This window comes from Lissotriton vulgaris, chromosome 4_1 (genome assembly GCF_964263255.1).
Source record: "Lissotriton vulgaris chromosome 4_1, aLisVul1.2, whole genome shotgun sequence".
Taxonomy (NCBI): domain Eukaryota; kingdom Metazoa; phylum Chordata; class Amphibia; order Caudata; family Salamandridae; genus Lissotriton; species Lissotriton vulgaris.
In genome coordinates this window covers 2,084,156,675-2,084,174,923 of record NC_141691.1, presented here as the reverse complement: position 1 = coordinate 2,084,174,923, position 18,249 = coordinate 2,084,156,675, and the positions used below count along the sequence as shown (strand labels likewise).

Here is an 18,249-nt window from a genome sequence, read left to right as displayed (position 1 = left end):
CTTTAACAACAAGGGGACATGGTCCCAGGAGATTTCAAATGTTAATGGTAGAATGGCCAAAAGCTCATCTGGTATTTTTCGATTCGCTGCAAAGCTAGGAAGCCGCCGTATACCTGATATGGTAGACATCTACAGGCATAGATGTGCGTCTATTGCCCTGTACGGTTCCGGTATATGGGGCTACAGTCAGCATAGGACACTGCAAAATACCGAGAATGGGTTCCTTAGAAGATTGCTTTGCCTACCTCCCTCGGCACCTACTGTACTGTGCCATAGCGAAGTCTGTTTAAACTACCTGACTGATCTTATGGGTTTAAGACCCCTCATGGTATGGAGGTCAATTTGGGCTAAAGAAGAGACTACTTTTTCTAGGAAGATTATCACTGATTGTTTGAAGTTGGACAAAGTCCTTAAGATTCCCTGGCTAAGCTATGTCTCTTATACTTATGACAAGGTATTTAATTTTGACATCATTAAGGACCCCTATTGTGCCGTTACTGTATCGAAAAAGGAACTTAAAGATGTTTTCATCCAAACTAAGTCTGATATGCGCAGGGTAAAGTGTTCTACCATGTCTACCTATGTATTTTATCACACCACTAAATTTGAAGGAAAGGGCATGCCTATGTACTTAAAATTCATAACCAAGCAGTCTCATCAGTTTGTTCTGACACGTCTCAGACTTGGTATAGTACATAATTTAGTTGCCTTCCCTGAGATGAAAGTTCCTAGCCATTCCCCCTGTCCTTGCGATGGCCAGACTAGGCAAAGTACTCGGCACTTTATGCTTATTTGTCCACTCTATATGCATCTTCGCCGTCTCTATCTCAGACCTATGTTTTTAAGATTATCAGTGTATACTATTACCCAAGCCATGGAATTATTATTTGCACTTGACTCTGCAGATACCTGTTTTTTTATTGCTACTTTTTTACTTAAAGCCATTTCTCATAGGAAAAGTCTGGTGTTTTAAATCTTCCTAAATTCTTCATTTCTGAGCTATTGTTTTATTATAATGTTTGTATTGTGTTTTATTGTACGCTTTTGTGATTGTTTTTAATAGTCGAATAAAGCTTGAAATTGATTGATATGGAAACAAACACTGCAGATGAGTCTAAAAGGATTAGACTGCCTTCTTGCCATCATCTATTACGAATGTAATGGTGTCTGATATCTCAAGTAGCGCCGACTTGGTCAAATGTATTGGTCGAAAACCGGATTGTCGGGGATGGAAAATCTGTGCTGACTCTAAATAACTCGAAAGTTCCTTGTATACAATTTTCTCTGTAATTTTTCCTAGAATAGATAAAAGAGATGTAGGCCTGTAATTAGTAAGATTTGAGGGATTGATGTTCAATTTTTTCTTCAAGGGTTTTACTGTAGCAAATTTCCACTCATCTGGCACAGTCCCTGTGGCAAGTGATGAATTCACAATATCATTGATCACCGGGTTCACAATGTCGATGATGTGATGTAATAACATCGAAGGGCAGGCGTCCAGTGGAGAGCCTGATTTACAGGCCAATATTGCCTCCTTGGTCTGGGAGAGAGTGGCCAATTAAAAGGTTTAAAAGCCAGATCTATCACCTCCTTTTTCCGACACCTGCCCCCCAATAAGCTCCGAGTAGTCCTGGGTCACAAAGTTCTTTTGAATGGCCTTGCTCTTATCTTCGAATTATATTGCAATTTCATCACATAGCTTCTGGGAAGGAGCGATTTCTACATGTACGCCCTGGGGATCTGTAAAGGATATTACAATTGTAAAAATCTCTTTTTGATTATGCTTTGCCAAGGTTGTTTGATTATGAAAATATTCTTTTTTTGCTGATTTGATACCTGAATGGTATCTTTTCTTAACATTTTTAAAAGTCTGTAGGTTAGATATATCATTTCCCTTTCTCCATCTGCGTTCCAACTGCAATCCATCTGCGTTCCAACTGTTTAGATTGCAGGTGAAGTCCTTCTAGTTCTTTTGAGAATCAAGGGTCCTTATGAATTTTCCTTTTACTCAATCTGACCGGACACTCAGTTGGAAGCAGTTCTTCACCTATAGACAATATCCAGTTGTATAACCGGCGGAAGTCCTCTCCTGGTTCACAAATGAGAATTGGGACCTTATCTTGTGCGACTGTTTGCAATGAGGCGCTAGTAATTAGACAATGCCACTCCTTTCTTGGGGCCCCTACTTCTGTCTTCCTTACCCTACTATCCTTGTCAGGGATTGGAATATCTAATGGAATGAAGCAGTGGTCAGACCAGACCTGTGGAGTGAAATTTCTTGTCTGAAGTGGGCTAAAGTTGGTACAAACAGCATCCAGGGTATGCCCTGCGTGTTGGTCCCTGGACTATTTGCTTCAACAAGTGAACCGTTTCCAGAAAGGATGTAACCCCTGGGCTGTCACAGCATTCTAAATGGAGATTGACATCCCAAAGTAGCGTAAAGTTTGCATATCTAAGCATAGCTTCGCTAAGTGCATCTCCAAGTGAGTCCAGTAATGCCTTACTGTTGACTGGAGGGCGATATACCAACACCTCAGAGAAGGAAAAGGAATTATTGATAGTGCAGCAAAACACCATATGTTCTGCTCCTCTAAGTGCAGGTAGCATAAAGACTTTCCATTGTAAGGTCTTTCTATGTAAAATGGCTACCCCCCCCCCCACTGCCACATTCTCTGTCTACCCTACATATTGTAAATTCAGGTGGCAGAGCAGCCACAGTATCCGGATTAGAATCGTCTTTTAACCAGGATTCCGTTACACATAAAAAGTCTAAGTCATTATCAATAATCAATTCCTTGACATCTAGGGCATGATGGCTTAACGATCGTGAGTTAATCACCTCCTCTAATATGCAGCTGGTATCCATCTCCCTTTACTTCTTCTTTTACTTTTTCCGACTCACCGAATGATATCTGAGCTTTGTATTTATAACATGATATGGAGCATTTAATTCTATCCACATCTAAATAGTGCTTACAATCTTTATTGAGATTTAATTCATGCAAATACTTGGCAGGCAGCATGCCACCCGGCTGTAAACTGGCAGCATGTATGGGGCTGGTCGGGTTTCGGGCATGGAAGGACGCTGATGGACTTGCCTTTGGCGCACCTTCGGTGGAAGATGGGAAAATATTGCGTCAGTGCTCCCTCCACACAATCAGCAAATGCTTTGGTGGAGCGGAGATCAGACGCAGGAAATGCTGAAGTTTCCAGATAAAGAATAAGGTAGGCGTTCTAGTGCTTTCCTATGTCTTCCTTTCAAAAGCATCAAAGTACACAAATGATACTCACAATTACCTTTAGAATTGATTAACTCCACAGATAGTTAAGTACTATGGCGCAGTGCACAAAATAAATGTGATTCAAAACAGCTAAAAAACAAAGAAGTTAGCTTCTGATGACAGATGACCTTACCGCTAAAGACTAGAGGATGGTAGAATCTCTCTTTTGGCCAAGGAGTGACTCCTCTGCTCAAGCAGGCACCAATGAAGCATTTGCCGGCCTCTCTCTGGAACTAGAACCCCTGGACATCTTGCACATTTGCTAAGTACATTAACTTCCTGAGATTTCCTGAAGCTGTGCTTTGGGTTACGTGTAGCCCAAGCCCCAAGCATCATCTGCACCCAAGATTGTGGGCCTACACTCTATGACTGGTCCATGAGCCCACTTCTTGCAATTCCGCTTGAGGCTCCTTTGTGATCCCTGGTCTGTCGACTGGTGGGTCCCCTCGAAGGTAACTCTACTTTTCCTTGGGCTTTCCTGGTTGCTCCAGACATGCCCTGACTCCCTACCAAGTGGTAAGTCCCTCAGACCTTGCTGGTCTGCACCATAGCTTATCTCTGCTTTCTGTGTGGGTTGCTGTTGCCAAGGCAACTGACACGCAGCACTCAACATCCTTTGGGGTGCTGCTTGCTTCCAGGTCCAGGTCATTGCCGACGCCTCATGGTCCTAGTGGCTGAAGAGTCAAGCTTCACCTTCTTCACCTGAAATCACCCGATATCGCTGGGCAAACAACTATCGTGCCCCTGGTCACTGGCAAGTGACCCAGACTCTGTCCCCTCTACTTTCAGGTTCTTCTCATCTTCGATCCAGGCTTGCATCACCCCGGACACTTTCCACTTGGACGCAGCAGCACTTTGCAGCAGATCGCCATTGAAAAGGATGACAAAACGCGACACCAAAAGACACCTATGCACCCGGCTTCCCTGGGTGAGGTAACTCGAGTACTCCGGTGCTCCCGTGGGTGTTGGCTCTAGAAACCCCAAGTTCCAAAGGGGTTTGCTCCAAGTCCTCTTCCAAGTGTCCTTTATCTTTAAAATTCAAACCGCAACTTTCCCCATAGAAGTTAATGGTGATTCGCGGCTGTGTTCACACACTGCACGTGTCCCGCGTGGGTCCCCTGTGTCACTACCTTGGGTGGTTCCCGGTGGTCCCAGAGGTTCTAAAGGCTCTAGGCCTTGTGTCTATGCAAGTCGTGGTTCTTATACCACTTTCTTAATATAGGATTTGGTACGCCCCTAGGGCTCAACATATATTGTGCTAATTTACTGTGTGATATTAAGTTTACTGAATGATCTTTTGCCTCTAGCCTCATAAAGAGACTAGTGGGATGTGTTTAGAATAAATACATATATTTTAAATATATACCTGGTGTGGTTCTCCTTTCATTTGGTCATTCATGAGATTATAGACTGATAAAACAAGCTGCTTTACATTACTTCAAGACTTAGCCTGAAGACTGCTCTCCACAGCTACCACTAGGATCGTTTTCTATAAAGGTTGTCTTTAACCTGCCATCAATAAGGGTTGTTTGGACTGGTGCAAGGTGCCAACTTCTCACAGTCCACACTCGGCAGAACCCAACATACCCTCTACAAATTTATAAAAGCATTGTAAAGAAACCTCAGCTACCAACAACTATGATTGGAGCAATGTTTAAAGCAAATTGCACCTAAACTTAGCAAATATTTTACGACATGCTACAATTTAAAGTTAAACTCATCAAATGCAACAAAGAAGTAGGTTACTTAGAAATAATAGCCAAAGGCATACTATAAAATCAATAGTAACTTAATCTATCACATAAAATAAATGCAACACATAAACCTCACAATTTCAAGTAACAATCGCATAATATATAAACAAATAATTATATATAGCATTTCTTACCCAAAAGAAATTAAATAAATACGACTTTCTGTTCAATAGTTGCAAATTTCTCTCTGTATGGACACAATCAAAAATAATAATCCACCAAAAATGGGAATATTGTTGTCCAAAAAGCCCCCCAACAAAAAAAAAAGATCCAATAGGGATCCCTTGAAGCAATCCAAAGTACCTAGGTTCCATAATAAAAAAAACTAAATAAGTCTTTAAATAAATAAAAGCTCTAGAAACCCAACTAAAAGGAAAGAAAGGTAAAAAAACATTGGGTTACTCTAAATGAAAAGTTATTTAATTTTAAACAAAAAAATGAAAACTAACAATTCCCATAGGACGCATTTGTAGACATAAACCTGTGAAAAAAAAACATGAAAAACCACCCCAGAATACGTTACATTTAGAAAAATACATAGCCATCACACTTACAGTCTGATTAGGATACCGGCCTTTTGAAAACCAACCGACAGGCTGTTGGCGATTCCACCATAGACAGTAGGCAGGAGGATGAGACCGCCACCACGGGGGTCACAATGCCTATATTTTGCATTGGGGTGGATGCTGCTGGCTGCAGCACATACCGCAGTACAAAAAGGGAACACACATCACTGCACTACGTGGCAGGTACCATTCAGTGCATGCTCCATGGTACAGGGGCATTTAGGGTGGAACCATAGGTACCCCCCAAAACCCACAGCTGAGGCCAAGGAGAAAGGAGCCCGCTACAGGCCCCCCAAAGTCCCTTTCTGCCTGCCTTTTCATGACATAACATAACAATACATCACTAAAACCCCAAACTACAAACTTGTGAGAAACAGTACTATTAATACACCAAATTGTAAAAAAATCCAACACAAAAACAGAATAACTAACCTTTAATCCTCCTTCAACACCCTCTACCTTAAAACTGCTTAAATAATCATTAAAAATGGACTTACCTATCCTGACGAACAGCAGCACCATACCACAACATGGATCAAGAAAATAGATTAAAAATAACACATATAGATTACAAAATAAAATGTAGTTGTAAAATAAAAATTGCAGCGTGATGAGTAATTAAAATTTTGAATAAATGTATGAAAAATGTAAAACATTATTAATCATGTAAAGAATGTAAAAAATGTTGTTAAAAATGTTAACAAACTAGAAATATAAATCAAATAATATACAATGATGTAATATATACTGAAAAAAGTTTGTTATAATTATGTTGAAAATATGTATCTAAAACAGCTTAAAAACTGTTAATCAATGGAAAAAGTGAAACATGTACAACATACAATACTATTGAAACATAATTTTATTTGTGTTTAATAAAAAATGTTTTCTTTATTTAACTATACATAAATGTTTATTTTTAAACAAGACAAATGTGATACATGTCTTTCTTCTATAAAAAATATTTAATTATAATGATTATAAGCATAAAAATAAAACAAATTATATTTCGATAGACCAACAGTTATTTCTACTGCATATAAATAAAATTTAAACAAAGGATTCAAGACTTAAATTCAAAAATTTAATAATCACACTCTAACATGAACCAGTTCTAAGAAAATGTTGCACATTAAAGGGGTGACATTTCCTATCCCCACTCTAATCTAGTCCAATTTGGGGAAGATGTTGGACACTAAAGGGGTGCCATTTACTATTCCCACTTCAATCTAACCATATTGAGGGAAGGTGTTGAACACTAAAGGGGTGACATTCCCTATTCCCACTCCAATCTAAGCCTATTTGAAGAAGGTATTGGATACTAAAGAAGTGAAATGTACTATTTCCACTGCAATCTACAAAACGTTATAAGGTAATACAATTAAAAACGTCATATGCACAATCAATACTCCCTGCTCACACAAAATTTTGTATCTATAAAATAAGATAAATGTAATCTAAAAATACACTAACCGGAGCTACAATCCTTCATATTCATATCTAAACATTAACATATATAAGATATGTATTATTGCAAATAATAATTTATATATTTCTCAAAAATATCTGCTAACATTATTAAATGTAATACCTTAAAATAAAAAATAAAATCATAATCTATAATTAACAATCATAAAAACACACAATTAAACATTCAATTAAAAAAATATATTTCTAAAACAAATTGTATTTTTAATATTTATCTTTCACAAGCATTATAAAATGTAAATATCTTACATAACAAAATGTAAGATTATTTTACTTTTTTCAAATATTTTTGAATATATTTTTTTATTTTTTAACTTGTTTCATATATTTGGTATTTAATATTTAAAAATGTGTATTTAAATGTCATACCATTCATATGTAGTTTTGTTCATCACAAAGTATAATTATTAAAGTAACAAAAAAAACTATTTAAAATATAAAAATTAAATGTATATTTAAATTAATTATAAAATATAATTTATTAAAATATATATAACAGTGCAAATACGACATGCCTTACTGGGCAACCAGAGAGGTGGCTGGGATCCCGGAGACCACCCCACTCAAGGACAGACTGCTAGCAGATCCCATGGAAAGTAAAGCTCACATTACCGGCCACCTGAAAGACCTCCACTGGCTTCCCGTCAACAAGAGAATAATGTTCTGTCTCCTCACCCACGCACACAAGGCCCTCTACAAACTAGGACCCGAATGCCTCAACTTACAACTGTCCTTCTACACACCCACCCGCCAACTAAGATCCTCCAATCAAGCCCTCGCTGCAGTTCCGTGCATCCACAGATCCACCATGCGAGGAAGATCCTTCTCTTACCTGGCGGCTAAGACCTGGAATTCTCTTCCCACTCACCTCCGCCTCACACAGAACCACATTTCCTTCAGAAAGGAACTTAAAACCTGGCTATTCGATAAATAATGCACCCCCTCCCACAAGCGCCTTGAGACCCTCTGGGTGAGTAGTGCGCTATACAAATTCCTGAACATGAACTTGAACTTACGCGTTGGCAGAATGATGTGTGGGACTTGGATGAAGAGGATTGATGCAAGGTGCTGTCCTCCCCACGAGAGGTGGCCATACCATCTTAACTGCGGCTGGTCCAATTGAAAATTTTGCAGCACACATACACCTCAAGCACCACATTGATTTAGATGGGCTGAGATAGCTCCCAGACTATAGACGGGGATGAGGTGAGACAGTCATGGTTTATCATATACTCTGGGAATGTCTCTTGATCCAGTCATTCTGGAGGGCTCTCAACAGGGTGGTCAGAGAGGTCTGTGGGATAGCCTTAGAACTATCCCCCAAGTCATGTCTGCTCAATACGTGGGACACCACAGACTTCAATCGAATAGACCAAATATGAGCAGCCACTGACTTTATGTTAACAAAGCGTAATATAGTCCGTAGATATAGTTGGATGGAACAGGATATAGATGGGTGCATGTTGGCTGAACGCGCAGTCTACACAAATAGAGGATGCCATAAGTAGTAGTACAAGGTGTGGGGGAAATGGAATATATATTGAAGCAATACTTGCTCTTCCCCATTGATGCTAGAGCATGGGCTAACAAGGCTAACTCAAAATACAATCCAGAGTGAGGGAGGGTGCTATAGGAAAAGTCTTGTGCTGAACTGTACCATCTGTTCAAGATATATTGTGACAAGTTAAATGCATTGAAATATGTCATCAGATGCTACTGGGCGTGAAGGCTAAAAATTGTCTGTTGTTACATCAGGAATGGAGTTATTACAAACGCACACGTTTTAAGGTTCTGTCGGCTGCTTATAAGATTTGGAGAACACTAAGGGCTCCATTCCGATCCGGTAAAAAAAATCCCCCGTACGAATCGTATTCGTAGCCGTTTCCGTACGACTCGTAAACACACCGTATGACCCGGCGAGTACGATTCGGACCGGGTGATCAGGAGGACGCTATTCGTATGGTCCGTGTCAGGTAAGGGCGATTTGTACGGAAAAGCGCTCAATCACATACACACCGTACGCCGCGTACCCCCCATGATCGCCGGGGTACGCGCCGTACCCCTGCGATCATGTGGTGTACGCGCCGTACACCCAGCGTACATGGGGTGCGCACCGTACACCCACCGTACATGGGGTACGGTGCGTACCCCCATGATCGCAGGGGTACGGCGCGTACCCCGGCGATCATGGGGGGTACGCGGCATCCCCGGGGGGGGCGTTCTGTACTTGTTTCCAGCTCCCGTAAAAAAAAAGGGACGTACGTTGCGTACCCGACACGAATCGTACTTGCTGGGTCGTAAAAACCAGCAGCGAACCGTAGCGATGTCACGTACAGCGGGTTCCGAGTGAGATTCGTACGGATATTTTAGTCGTACGGAGTCCTGTATGACTCGTACGGTCTTTGGCTCCTGGTACGGATCGTACTTCGTCGTACGTACGGGGACGTGTACGAGTACAATTCGTACGGGGAAAATTGCTCCGTACGACGATTTGGAGCGCATTTTACCGGATCGGAATCGAGCCCTAAGGAGAATGCTTGGTATAGAGAAAATTTCTTGGTATACACCATTGACATCTCCTATATTCCTGCCAATTGACCTATGGGATCGGGTGGTACATGTATGGTGGCAAAAAGGATTAAGGTTATTGGGGGATCTCTATAGCGATGGCTGTTTAAAATCCTTCGAGCAACTCCGTGAGCAATACCAGCTTCCTAGGGAGAATTTTGCGAAGTACTTGCAAATCAGGAATTTTCTGTCTCAGAAAGCAATATATTTTCAAGCTAACCCCATGATAGAAGACAATATAAAAGCTGCAAAAATAGAAGTGTTATATGGCCATATGTTGGTCACTAAGGCGAATGACTTAGAGCAACAAAATTCTAAATGGGGGAATAAATTAGAAAGGCAGGATATAAGGATAGAAATTTCTCTGGAGATGGCTATGAATCTATTTCTTTCAGCAAAGTTATCTGCGCAGCATTATAAATCTATCTTTAATTTATATTATACACCCCATAAGATCTCCAAATGGCAGAGAGATATTATAGGGAAATGTTTTTGGTGTGGATACCCATCTGCTGATGACCTTCATATTTTTTTTGGGTGGCCGCGGTTAACATTTTTATTATCACAGATGGATAATTATTTATCGGGCATTCTGGGTATGCCAGTACAATTAAGTGCTGTGCAGATACTATTAGGTATAGAAATGGGGCCGGCAGTCCCAGATCTATTACAACAACATGCAAAGTTAATATTCTTAGTTACAGCTGTATATCGGCTTGTAATAGCTTCTTGGTGGCTACAGCAGGAACCACCTTCTTTTGAATTATGGAGGGCACGTTTTTTTTGCAGTACATAATATGGAGTATAGTCTATATGCCCTTAAGGGGCATAGAAAAAAGAAGCTCGGTCAACAAATTTGGGGCAATGTCACTAACCATATAGAGTCTGTCATTTGATGGTTCCTTTTTATTATTCGCTTTTCCATGCAGTTATATTGATATCTGTAGAATCTTGGACTATCTTATTATATGGTTAATGGCATCTTTACTTATGCATTGTTATTGATTTTTCTGTGTTTCATTTATCTCGCTCCAGGACTACTTATGTTATGACTTTTAACAGTGTATATGTATTGTGTAAATTATGACTCCTTAACGACTAATTCATGTATTTTGCAAAAATAAATAACATTTAAACAAAGAAATATGTCATTCTAATAAATGCCAACAAACAGTTTATTAAAAAAAAATTATGTAACAATATGCATTTAATATATTTTTTTATTAAAATTAAGTAAAATATTAAATTGCATATCATTATAAAAATGTATCTACAATGTACTTTTGAATATTCCCTTTTTAGAATTCGCCCCACCCTCATACCATAAAAACCCAATGTGCCACTTCAAAAACATGTAGAACACCTTTATTTTTACAACATAAAGTACACATTTCCAAAATGTCATAATTAATATATTTTCTTTCTCAGAATACAAATAAAAAAATGAGTAAACATGCAAAATCAAACATACTACAATAAATTACATACTAATTAACATTTACAAATTATATTACATACAACTATATTTGCTAAATTGACATTTTTCATACCAATATTACAAACATCTCTTAAAAGAATTTTTTATCTTCAAATTTGGTCTTGTTGATATTTTTACATGCCGATATTCTTGACACAATATTTTTGTATTCCATAGGTTTTTTCCTATATTTTGTCCAAACACCCTTAAGACATAGATGCACCTTAGGATGGCAGGCTGAGATGGGCGTCCCGTGGCTGCCATTAGGATGCGCCCACCACATTGGTGGGCGCATCCAGCATTCCTGACATTGTGGTGGGTGGTGCACTCCCGCCACAATGCCAGGAAGGCATGTTGTGCACTTCCATGCACAACATGGAAGGTACCCCCCATGTGCACCCCCCTCCACCCCTGAGTCCCTGGGGGCCCGCGACAGGCCCCCCAAGCAGACTCTGCATGACTTTATTTGACGGCAATGCCGCCACGGAAAGGCATTTCAAACCTCACTTCATAATATGTCTGGCGGTGTCTTTCAGATACCTCCACCATATTAAAGCCTTTTCCACCCAGTCGACGTCTCGACCGGGTGGAAAAGCGGCGGGCGGTCTTTCCGGCCGCCACGGACCTCCCACCAAGGTAATATGGCGGGAGGTCTTTAATGTGAGGATGGCGGGCGGATCACCCCCGCCGGCCTGGCGGTGGCTACCGCCGGCCCGGCGGGGGTGATCCGCCCGTCATCCTAATGGGGCCCATAGTCTTCTACCCGATGTTTTGCTTAAGGGTTATATCGCATCAAATTTAAATTCCTGAAAAGTTACTAACTATTAACCAATTACACAATGTGAGACATTTGAGTATTAGTTGAGGTGATGGAGTACCTACCTCAAGTAATAATCTAAATCCTTGTCAGGGTGAACTACTAAAGTCACCAAATAGACCTGAGTTTGTTTCCTGGTAGTGCAGTCAGGCTTAACTTGAAAGGAAAGTATTCATGCAGTACCAAACTGTAGTAAAGTCATGACACAACACAATAAAAACCCAACCTAATTTAGAAAAAAAAAGAATAAGTTGATTCAACTTGAACATTCATGTGTCTCGCTGTACTCACGCACACTCCTCACTGAGAAAAGTCCCACCGTTCATGCCAGTAACTCACTGACTGTACTGACACCTGCTTCAAGTGGGGCACATGCATCTGCTTGTTTAAAAAATAATTTACATTCTTTTTCTGCACTCATCACTTACCTGGCAGGTATTTGACGGTGTGATTGGGCACAGGGACACATCACACTTCATATATACATAAGTCTGATCCTTAAAGATGAAGGTCTCTATCTCAAACATGACCTGCAGGGACTGACCATTTTGAATCACATGTACATTCACGTCCTGGGTCACTGCACAGCTGCAAAGAGAAGAGCATTGTGAAGGTAAAATAAAAAGACTGCTTATAAGCACAACACCCCTAAAGGCAGCTGACCCACAATGTGTGCTCAAATGCCCTACAAGGGCACTGGGTGAGAAGTCCTTATTGTACAGATATTGTGTAAGTGTATGAAAGTGAAATAGATTTTCAGTCATTTTTATAAACTGATGTCTAACAAAGTAATTAGTTCTCAGGATGTGTTTGGCTTTCCATTTTTTATTAGTGACATGAATAAGAGATTATTTGCTTCTGAATCATGTATAAGCACATTTCACTCTCCATTTTTCTAGTTCCACTTTAATATCACAAGGGGACTTAAAGCCAGCTTGTGTGTTAACAATCATTCTTTTAATGTGTTGGTCCTTCGGGGTTTATATATAGCATTGATTGGGTTCTGTAGTCAGTTGGGCTCATGGGGATGCCAGCAAAAGCACTGTTGCAGCTTGCCTGCAATTCCACTGTGTTTAAATGAGTCCCCCAGGGTGGGGAGACACAGAGGCTCCCTTCCGGTTAGAATCTGAGATGCTGACTGCACAGGGTGATGTCACCATTGCATCAGCATCTATGGTCCACTGAAAATGTAGTCCCATGCGTATGTGTTACCATGGCAGTTTGTTTCATAATTTAAAGGCAAAAACGTAGCATGCTACAAGGAGAAGGCAATGTAACTTACATTGGTTATTGAGGGCTTACTGTAAGGAGGATAGAATATAAGGGGAGGAAAGGTTGGAGATCAGGGTACTAATCAATGAGTGAAGGAAGAGAAAACCTGATCAGTTCTTAATATTTTAGCACCATATTTCTCACACAAGGGGGTGCAAGGGAGACTTAAATTCCAGAATTGCATTTACCAAAGTTCACGTGACCACCTTGTGGTAAATGTGGAGTAATGCAAGGCAGAACCATTTGCTACTTGGTGCTACTCTGACTCAGCAGGCGTTCCATAGGTGGAACGTGGGTGTTCCCTTGCTCCTACCAATGATTGTTGGTGCATTCCTAGATTTGCCATTAGTAGTATTCCTGGAAATGTGTCAAAATACTACACCTCCACAGTGGAAGCGTAATGAGAACAAAAATGTTTATTTCTCCTTGTTTTTCCTCTTTCTACACAAAGGAAGAGGAAAAAGCCTCAGAGGATTGTTTTTGTGCAGGAAGGTGTCAGTTCCTTTACAAAACAAATCCTGCCTACAACGCAGGCACCTGCATTGGCGCTCGCACCAGTTTGTGCACCAGCACAGACAGAGAGCAGGAAAGTGCTGTATAATATTAAATATTGCACATTCCTACCCACTCTCTTTCATGCAGCTCAGGGCAGGAAGGTGAATATTCAATACATGCCCCATAATGTATACAAAAATCATTTAAAAAAGGAGTAGACCCTCATAAATATTATTATCAAAAAAGGCCAAGTACATACCATCAATTAAAACAGAGCAGGTAAATGTTAAAACAAGGGGTTACCTTGGGGCCAGCTTGGGATTGCAGAGGTTCTGATCCAGAAGCAAGCCATATAAATGGAATAAAGTGATACCAAAGGGGATGATGTACGGAGCGCTTGAGCAAATCAAACACTCACCCCAGTCAACTGATCTGGGTTTAATCCATCATCATTCTTTAGCTCCTTACGCCACCTGAGTTCAGACATAGCCATATGCAAATCAGTCTGACCCTGTGCCTCATGGGAACAGGTCAGTTTGAACTGCCAAGCCATGTCCTCCCTGGACCAGAAACAAGCATCCTGGGACCGGTTTCTGGCTAATCAGCCATCATCAGCCAGGCTAGCTTGAATCCAGTGGCAAAGCGAGCAAGGGACCCACGTCTGGGCATACCCTGCCAACTTAGGGCGAACAAAGCGATACCAAAGGGGATGATGGACAGAGCCCTTGAGCAAATTAAACACTCACCCCCCAGTCAACTGATATGGGTTTAATCTATCATCATTCTTTAGCTCACTCAGCCACCCCAGTTCAGACATAGCCATATGCAAATCAGTCTGACCCTGTGCCTCATGGGACCAGTCCAGTCCGAACTGCCAAGCCATGTTCTCCCTTGACCGGAAACAAAACAAGCATTGGAAATGCAATAGGTCTCGCATTAGGAAAGTTTGAGCGATTGGTATTGTAAATTACACTTTTTTTATTTATGTGTTGGTTTTGAAAATAGCTAAATTAATAGCTTTGTCAGTTACAATGTCAATAGTTTTAACTTTCGCAAATGTGACACCTTTAGCATTTGTAATGCAATGTGTGTTGTATTTACGTGACTTAGATGTATTGATATTACAAATACCAATGGCTTTTAATTTAGTAAATAATTAATACTTAAATAAAAGTTATTGTAATTCATAATGGCAATACCTTAAACGTTTGTAAATAACTTTTGTGAAGATTATGTTCAGTGTATTTTATTGTGATGAAAATCCAAGAACATTGCATTTGCACCTACACACACACACAGCCACACCCCCCCCCCCCACACACACACACACATATAGATGTGGTGGATCTGGGGGATTTGGTGGTGGTGGATGTGGTGGTGGATGCGGTGGTGGATGTGGTGGTGGTGGATGTGGTGTTGGTGGATGTGGTGTTGGTGGATGCGGTGGTGGTGGATGCGGTGGTGGTGGATGCAGTGGTGGTGGTGGATGTGGTGGTGGATGCGGTGGATGTGGTGGATGCAGTGGTGGTGGATGGGGTGTTGGTGGTGGTGGATGGGGTGGTGGATGTAGTGGTGGTGGGTGTGGTGGATGTAGTGGTGGTGGGTGTGGTTAAAGTGTTGGTGGATGTGGTGGTGGATGTGGTGGTGGATGCGGTGGATGTGGTGGTGGTGGATGCGGTGGTGGTGGATGGGGTGGTGGTGGTGGTGGATGGGGTGGTGGATGTAGTGGTGGTGGGTGTGGTGGATGTGGTGGTGGTGGGTGTGGTTAAAGTGTTGGTGGATGTGGTGGTGGATGTGGTGGTGGTGGATGCGGTGTTGGTGGTGGATGTGGTGTTGGTGGTGTATGCAGTGGTGGATGTAGTGGTGGTGGAAGTGGTGGTGGACATGTTAGATGTGGTGGTGGATGTGGTGGTGGTGGATGTGGTGAACGTGGTGGTGGATGTGGTGGTGGTGGTGGATGTGGTGGCGGTGGTGGATGTGGCGGTGGATGTCATGGTGGATATGGAGGTGATGGTGGATGTGGTGGTGGATGTGGTGGTGGATGTGGTGGTGGATGTGGTGGTGGTGGATGCAGTGGATGTGGTGGTGGTGGTGGTGGATGCAGTGGTGGTGGTGGATGCAGTGGTGGTGGTGGATGTGGTGTTGGTGGTGGTGGATGCAGTGGTGGTGGTGGATGGGGTGGTGGTGGTTGATGGGGTGGTGGTGGTGGATGGGGTAGTGGATGTAGTGGTGGTGGGTGTGGTGGATGTGGTGGTGGTGGGTGTGGTGAAAGTGGTGGTAGATGCGGTGGTGTATGTGGTGGTGTATGTGGTGGTGGTGGAAGTGGTGGTGGACGTGTTAGATGTGGTGGTGGATGTGGTGTTGGTGGATGCGGTGAAAGTGGTGGTGGATGTGGTGGTGGATGTGGTGGTGGTGGTGGTGGATGTGGTGGTGGTGGATGCGGTGGATGTGGAAATGGTGGATGTGGTGGTGGATGTGGCGGTGGATGTAATGGTGGATATGGAGGTGATGGCTGGCCGTGTAAAGTGCACTTTTTATTTACGATGCCCACCATACAGCCTTCTTGAGCTGTTCTTTTGATGGATGAATGTGGTTGCTTTGATTTCAATTTTTAGTCACTGAACGTGCGCTGCAATGGATTTCTTTAGCTTAAAAGAATTGTTAAGTAAGTTATTGGTCTTTGTCAGTAATGCTCCGTTTCTTTTTGCACAATATATGCAGTTTGCAGAAGCACTATTTTTTGGGCAATGTATTTTCTTTTTCACCAGCTTTCTTATTTGTCTTTTCATGCTCTTTATTTAGTTGGCCGTGCTTTCAGTTTCACGGCCGGCCGGCTGTGTAAAGTGCACTTTTTATTTACGATGCCTACCATACAGCCTTCTTGAGCTGTTCTTTTGATGGATGAATGTGGTTGCTTTGATTTCAATTTTTAGTCACTGAACGTGCACTGCAATGGATTTCTTTAGCTTAAAAGAATTGTTAAGTAAGTTATTGGTCTTTGTCAGTACCATTTATTACATTTAAAAATTTCCCACGTATAAAGAAATAGCCAACAGAAAGATATTCATATCAGCCAAACACCTAAAGAGCCGAGCGAATTATGGCCATTACTGGGTATTCGAGACTTTGAAAGGGAAAGTACTGTTTCGGTTTTGCACTACATAGGATCAAAGTAATTTTTTTTTATTAGGAAAGAGGTCTGATTGTTGGAGTTCTATTAAAGGGATGTTTAAAGGCTGCAATCCAAAATATGCTAGCAAAGAAACAGGGGGAAAATATCACAATTGTGATGCTCAAATTGCTTAATTGTCTTGTTAAAATGTAGTACATTTTACAGACTGTACTGGGAGAAGAACGGTGTGACTACAAACATTTTTTTTAAAGAAGAACTCCGTAATTAGTAAAAGTCAAGTAAAGACACTAAAATAAAGCTTCTGAAATTCTCTAGAACCAGCATGGCCCTGCTCCCATAATAAGCTTGAAATCATACCAAAAATCACAAAATTCCCATTTCACAAAATTTAAGGTAACAGATCATTTACAGAAAGGCTGATCATTGGCCTTATATTTAAGTATATGTTTGAATAATGTGCTTTGACTTAAATAACTAGACAAATGATAACCTCTTGCAATCCGAAAATGCATGAGAGAGGCTAGTTTGAAGTATAAAATCATGCTGTTAATAGCAAGCAACCTTGTTATATCTTTTTTTCGATCAATAGATGGTGCTACTGTTTCTCCTTGAAATCAAACTCTTACCACAGACACGGGTGCGGAAGCGGAAGTGGGGCAGACGTGTGATCAATTTGAGACCGGAACGTGCTTCCATGGTATTTAATTATGTCTAATTTTTAAACACTGGAGAGAATTAGTTAAATTAATTGCCCATCTCTTGCAAGGATTTTTACATTTTTAAATGTGTGATGTGAACAGTTAATAGGCAATTTGGACCATTTTGTTGAAATTAGTCGTGTGATTTCAGAATAGTTGTGGGGAATGTATAAAAAGAGCTTGAGAGTTATTTTCCCAGGCTGATCACTTATGTACAAGGTCTAGCCCCGTAAACTCGTGAGAAACGGACAGTTAAGTGCCCGAAACACGTGGTGGCATGGAAGATGCTGCCATGACAAACGTGCTTTAATGAAATCGAATAAAACAAGCAAAACAAGTCAAATAAGGAGACACGGCCGGCCGAGCGGCCGTGAAACTGAAAGCACGGCCGGCCGGCCGTGAAAGCCTTTGATATGGCAGGGGGTGGAGCGGCACCAAGCTGGGCAGCAGATGGCTGGCGATTTGATGCTGTGCACTGCCATTTTAGGTCAATGCGCTTGCGCATTGACCTAAAAGCGCACGGGCACAGCACTAAATCGCCAGTTAGTTAAAGTTTGTTTAAAGCCCTATAGTCTTGCTTCTCTATCAATGCGCATGCGCATTGATAGGTCACGAGACCTAAAAAAGGGGGCTTAAGCACTCCGTCCATCATCCCCTTTGGTATCGATTTGTTTGCCCTAATTTGATAGCCAGAGACCGG

General features: G+C 41.4%; 1 protein-coding gene across 1 annotated transcript in view; it reads right to left on the bottom strand.

Annotated features, from left to right (window-relative positions):
- LOC147725082 (uncharacterized) overlaps positions 1-18,249 on the bottom strand; it is a 186,287-nt gene that overhangs the window by 67,458 nt on the left and 100,580 nt on the right. The window contains exon 7 of the mRNA XM_086967104.1: positions 12,380-12,539. Within this exon, the coding sequence (XP_086823230.1) occupies positions 12,380-12,539 (160 nt within the window). The remainder of the gene's footprint in view (positions 1-12,379; positions 12,540-18,249) is intronic.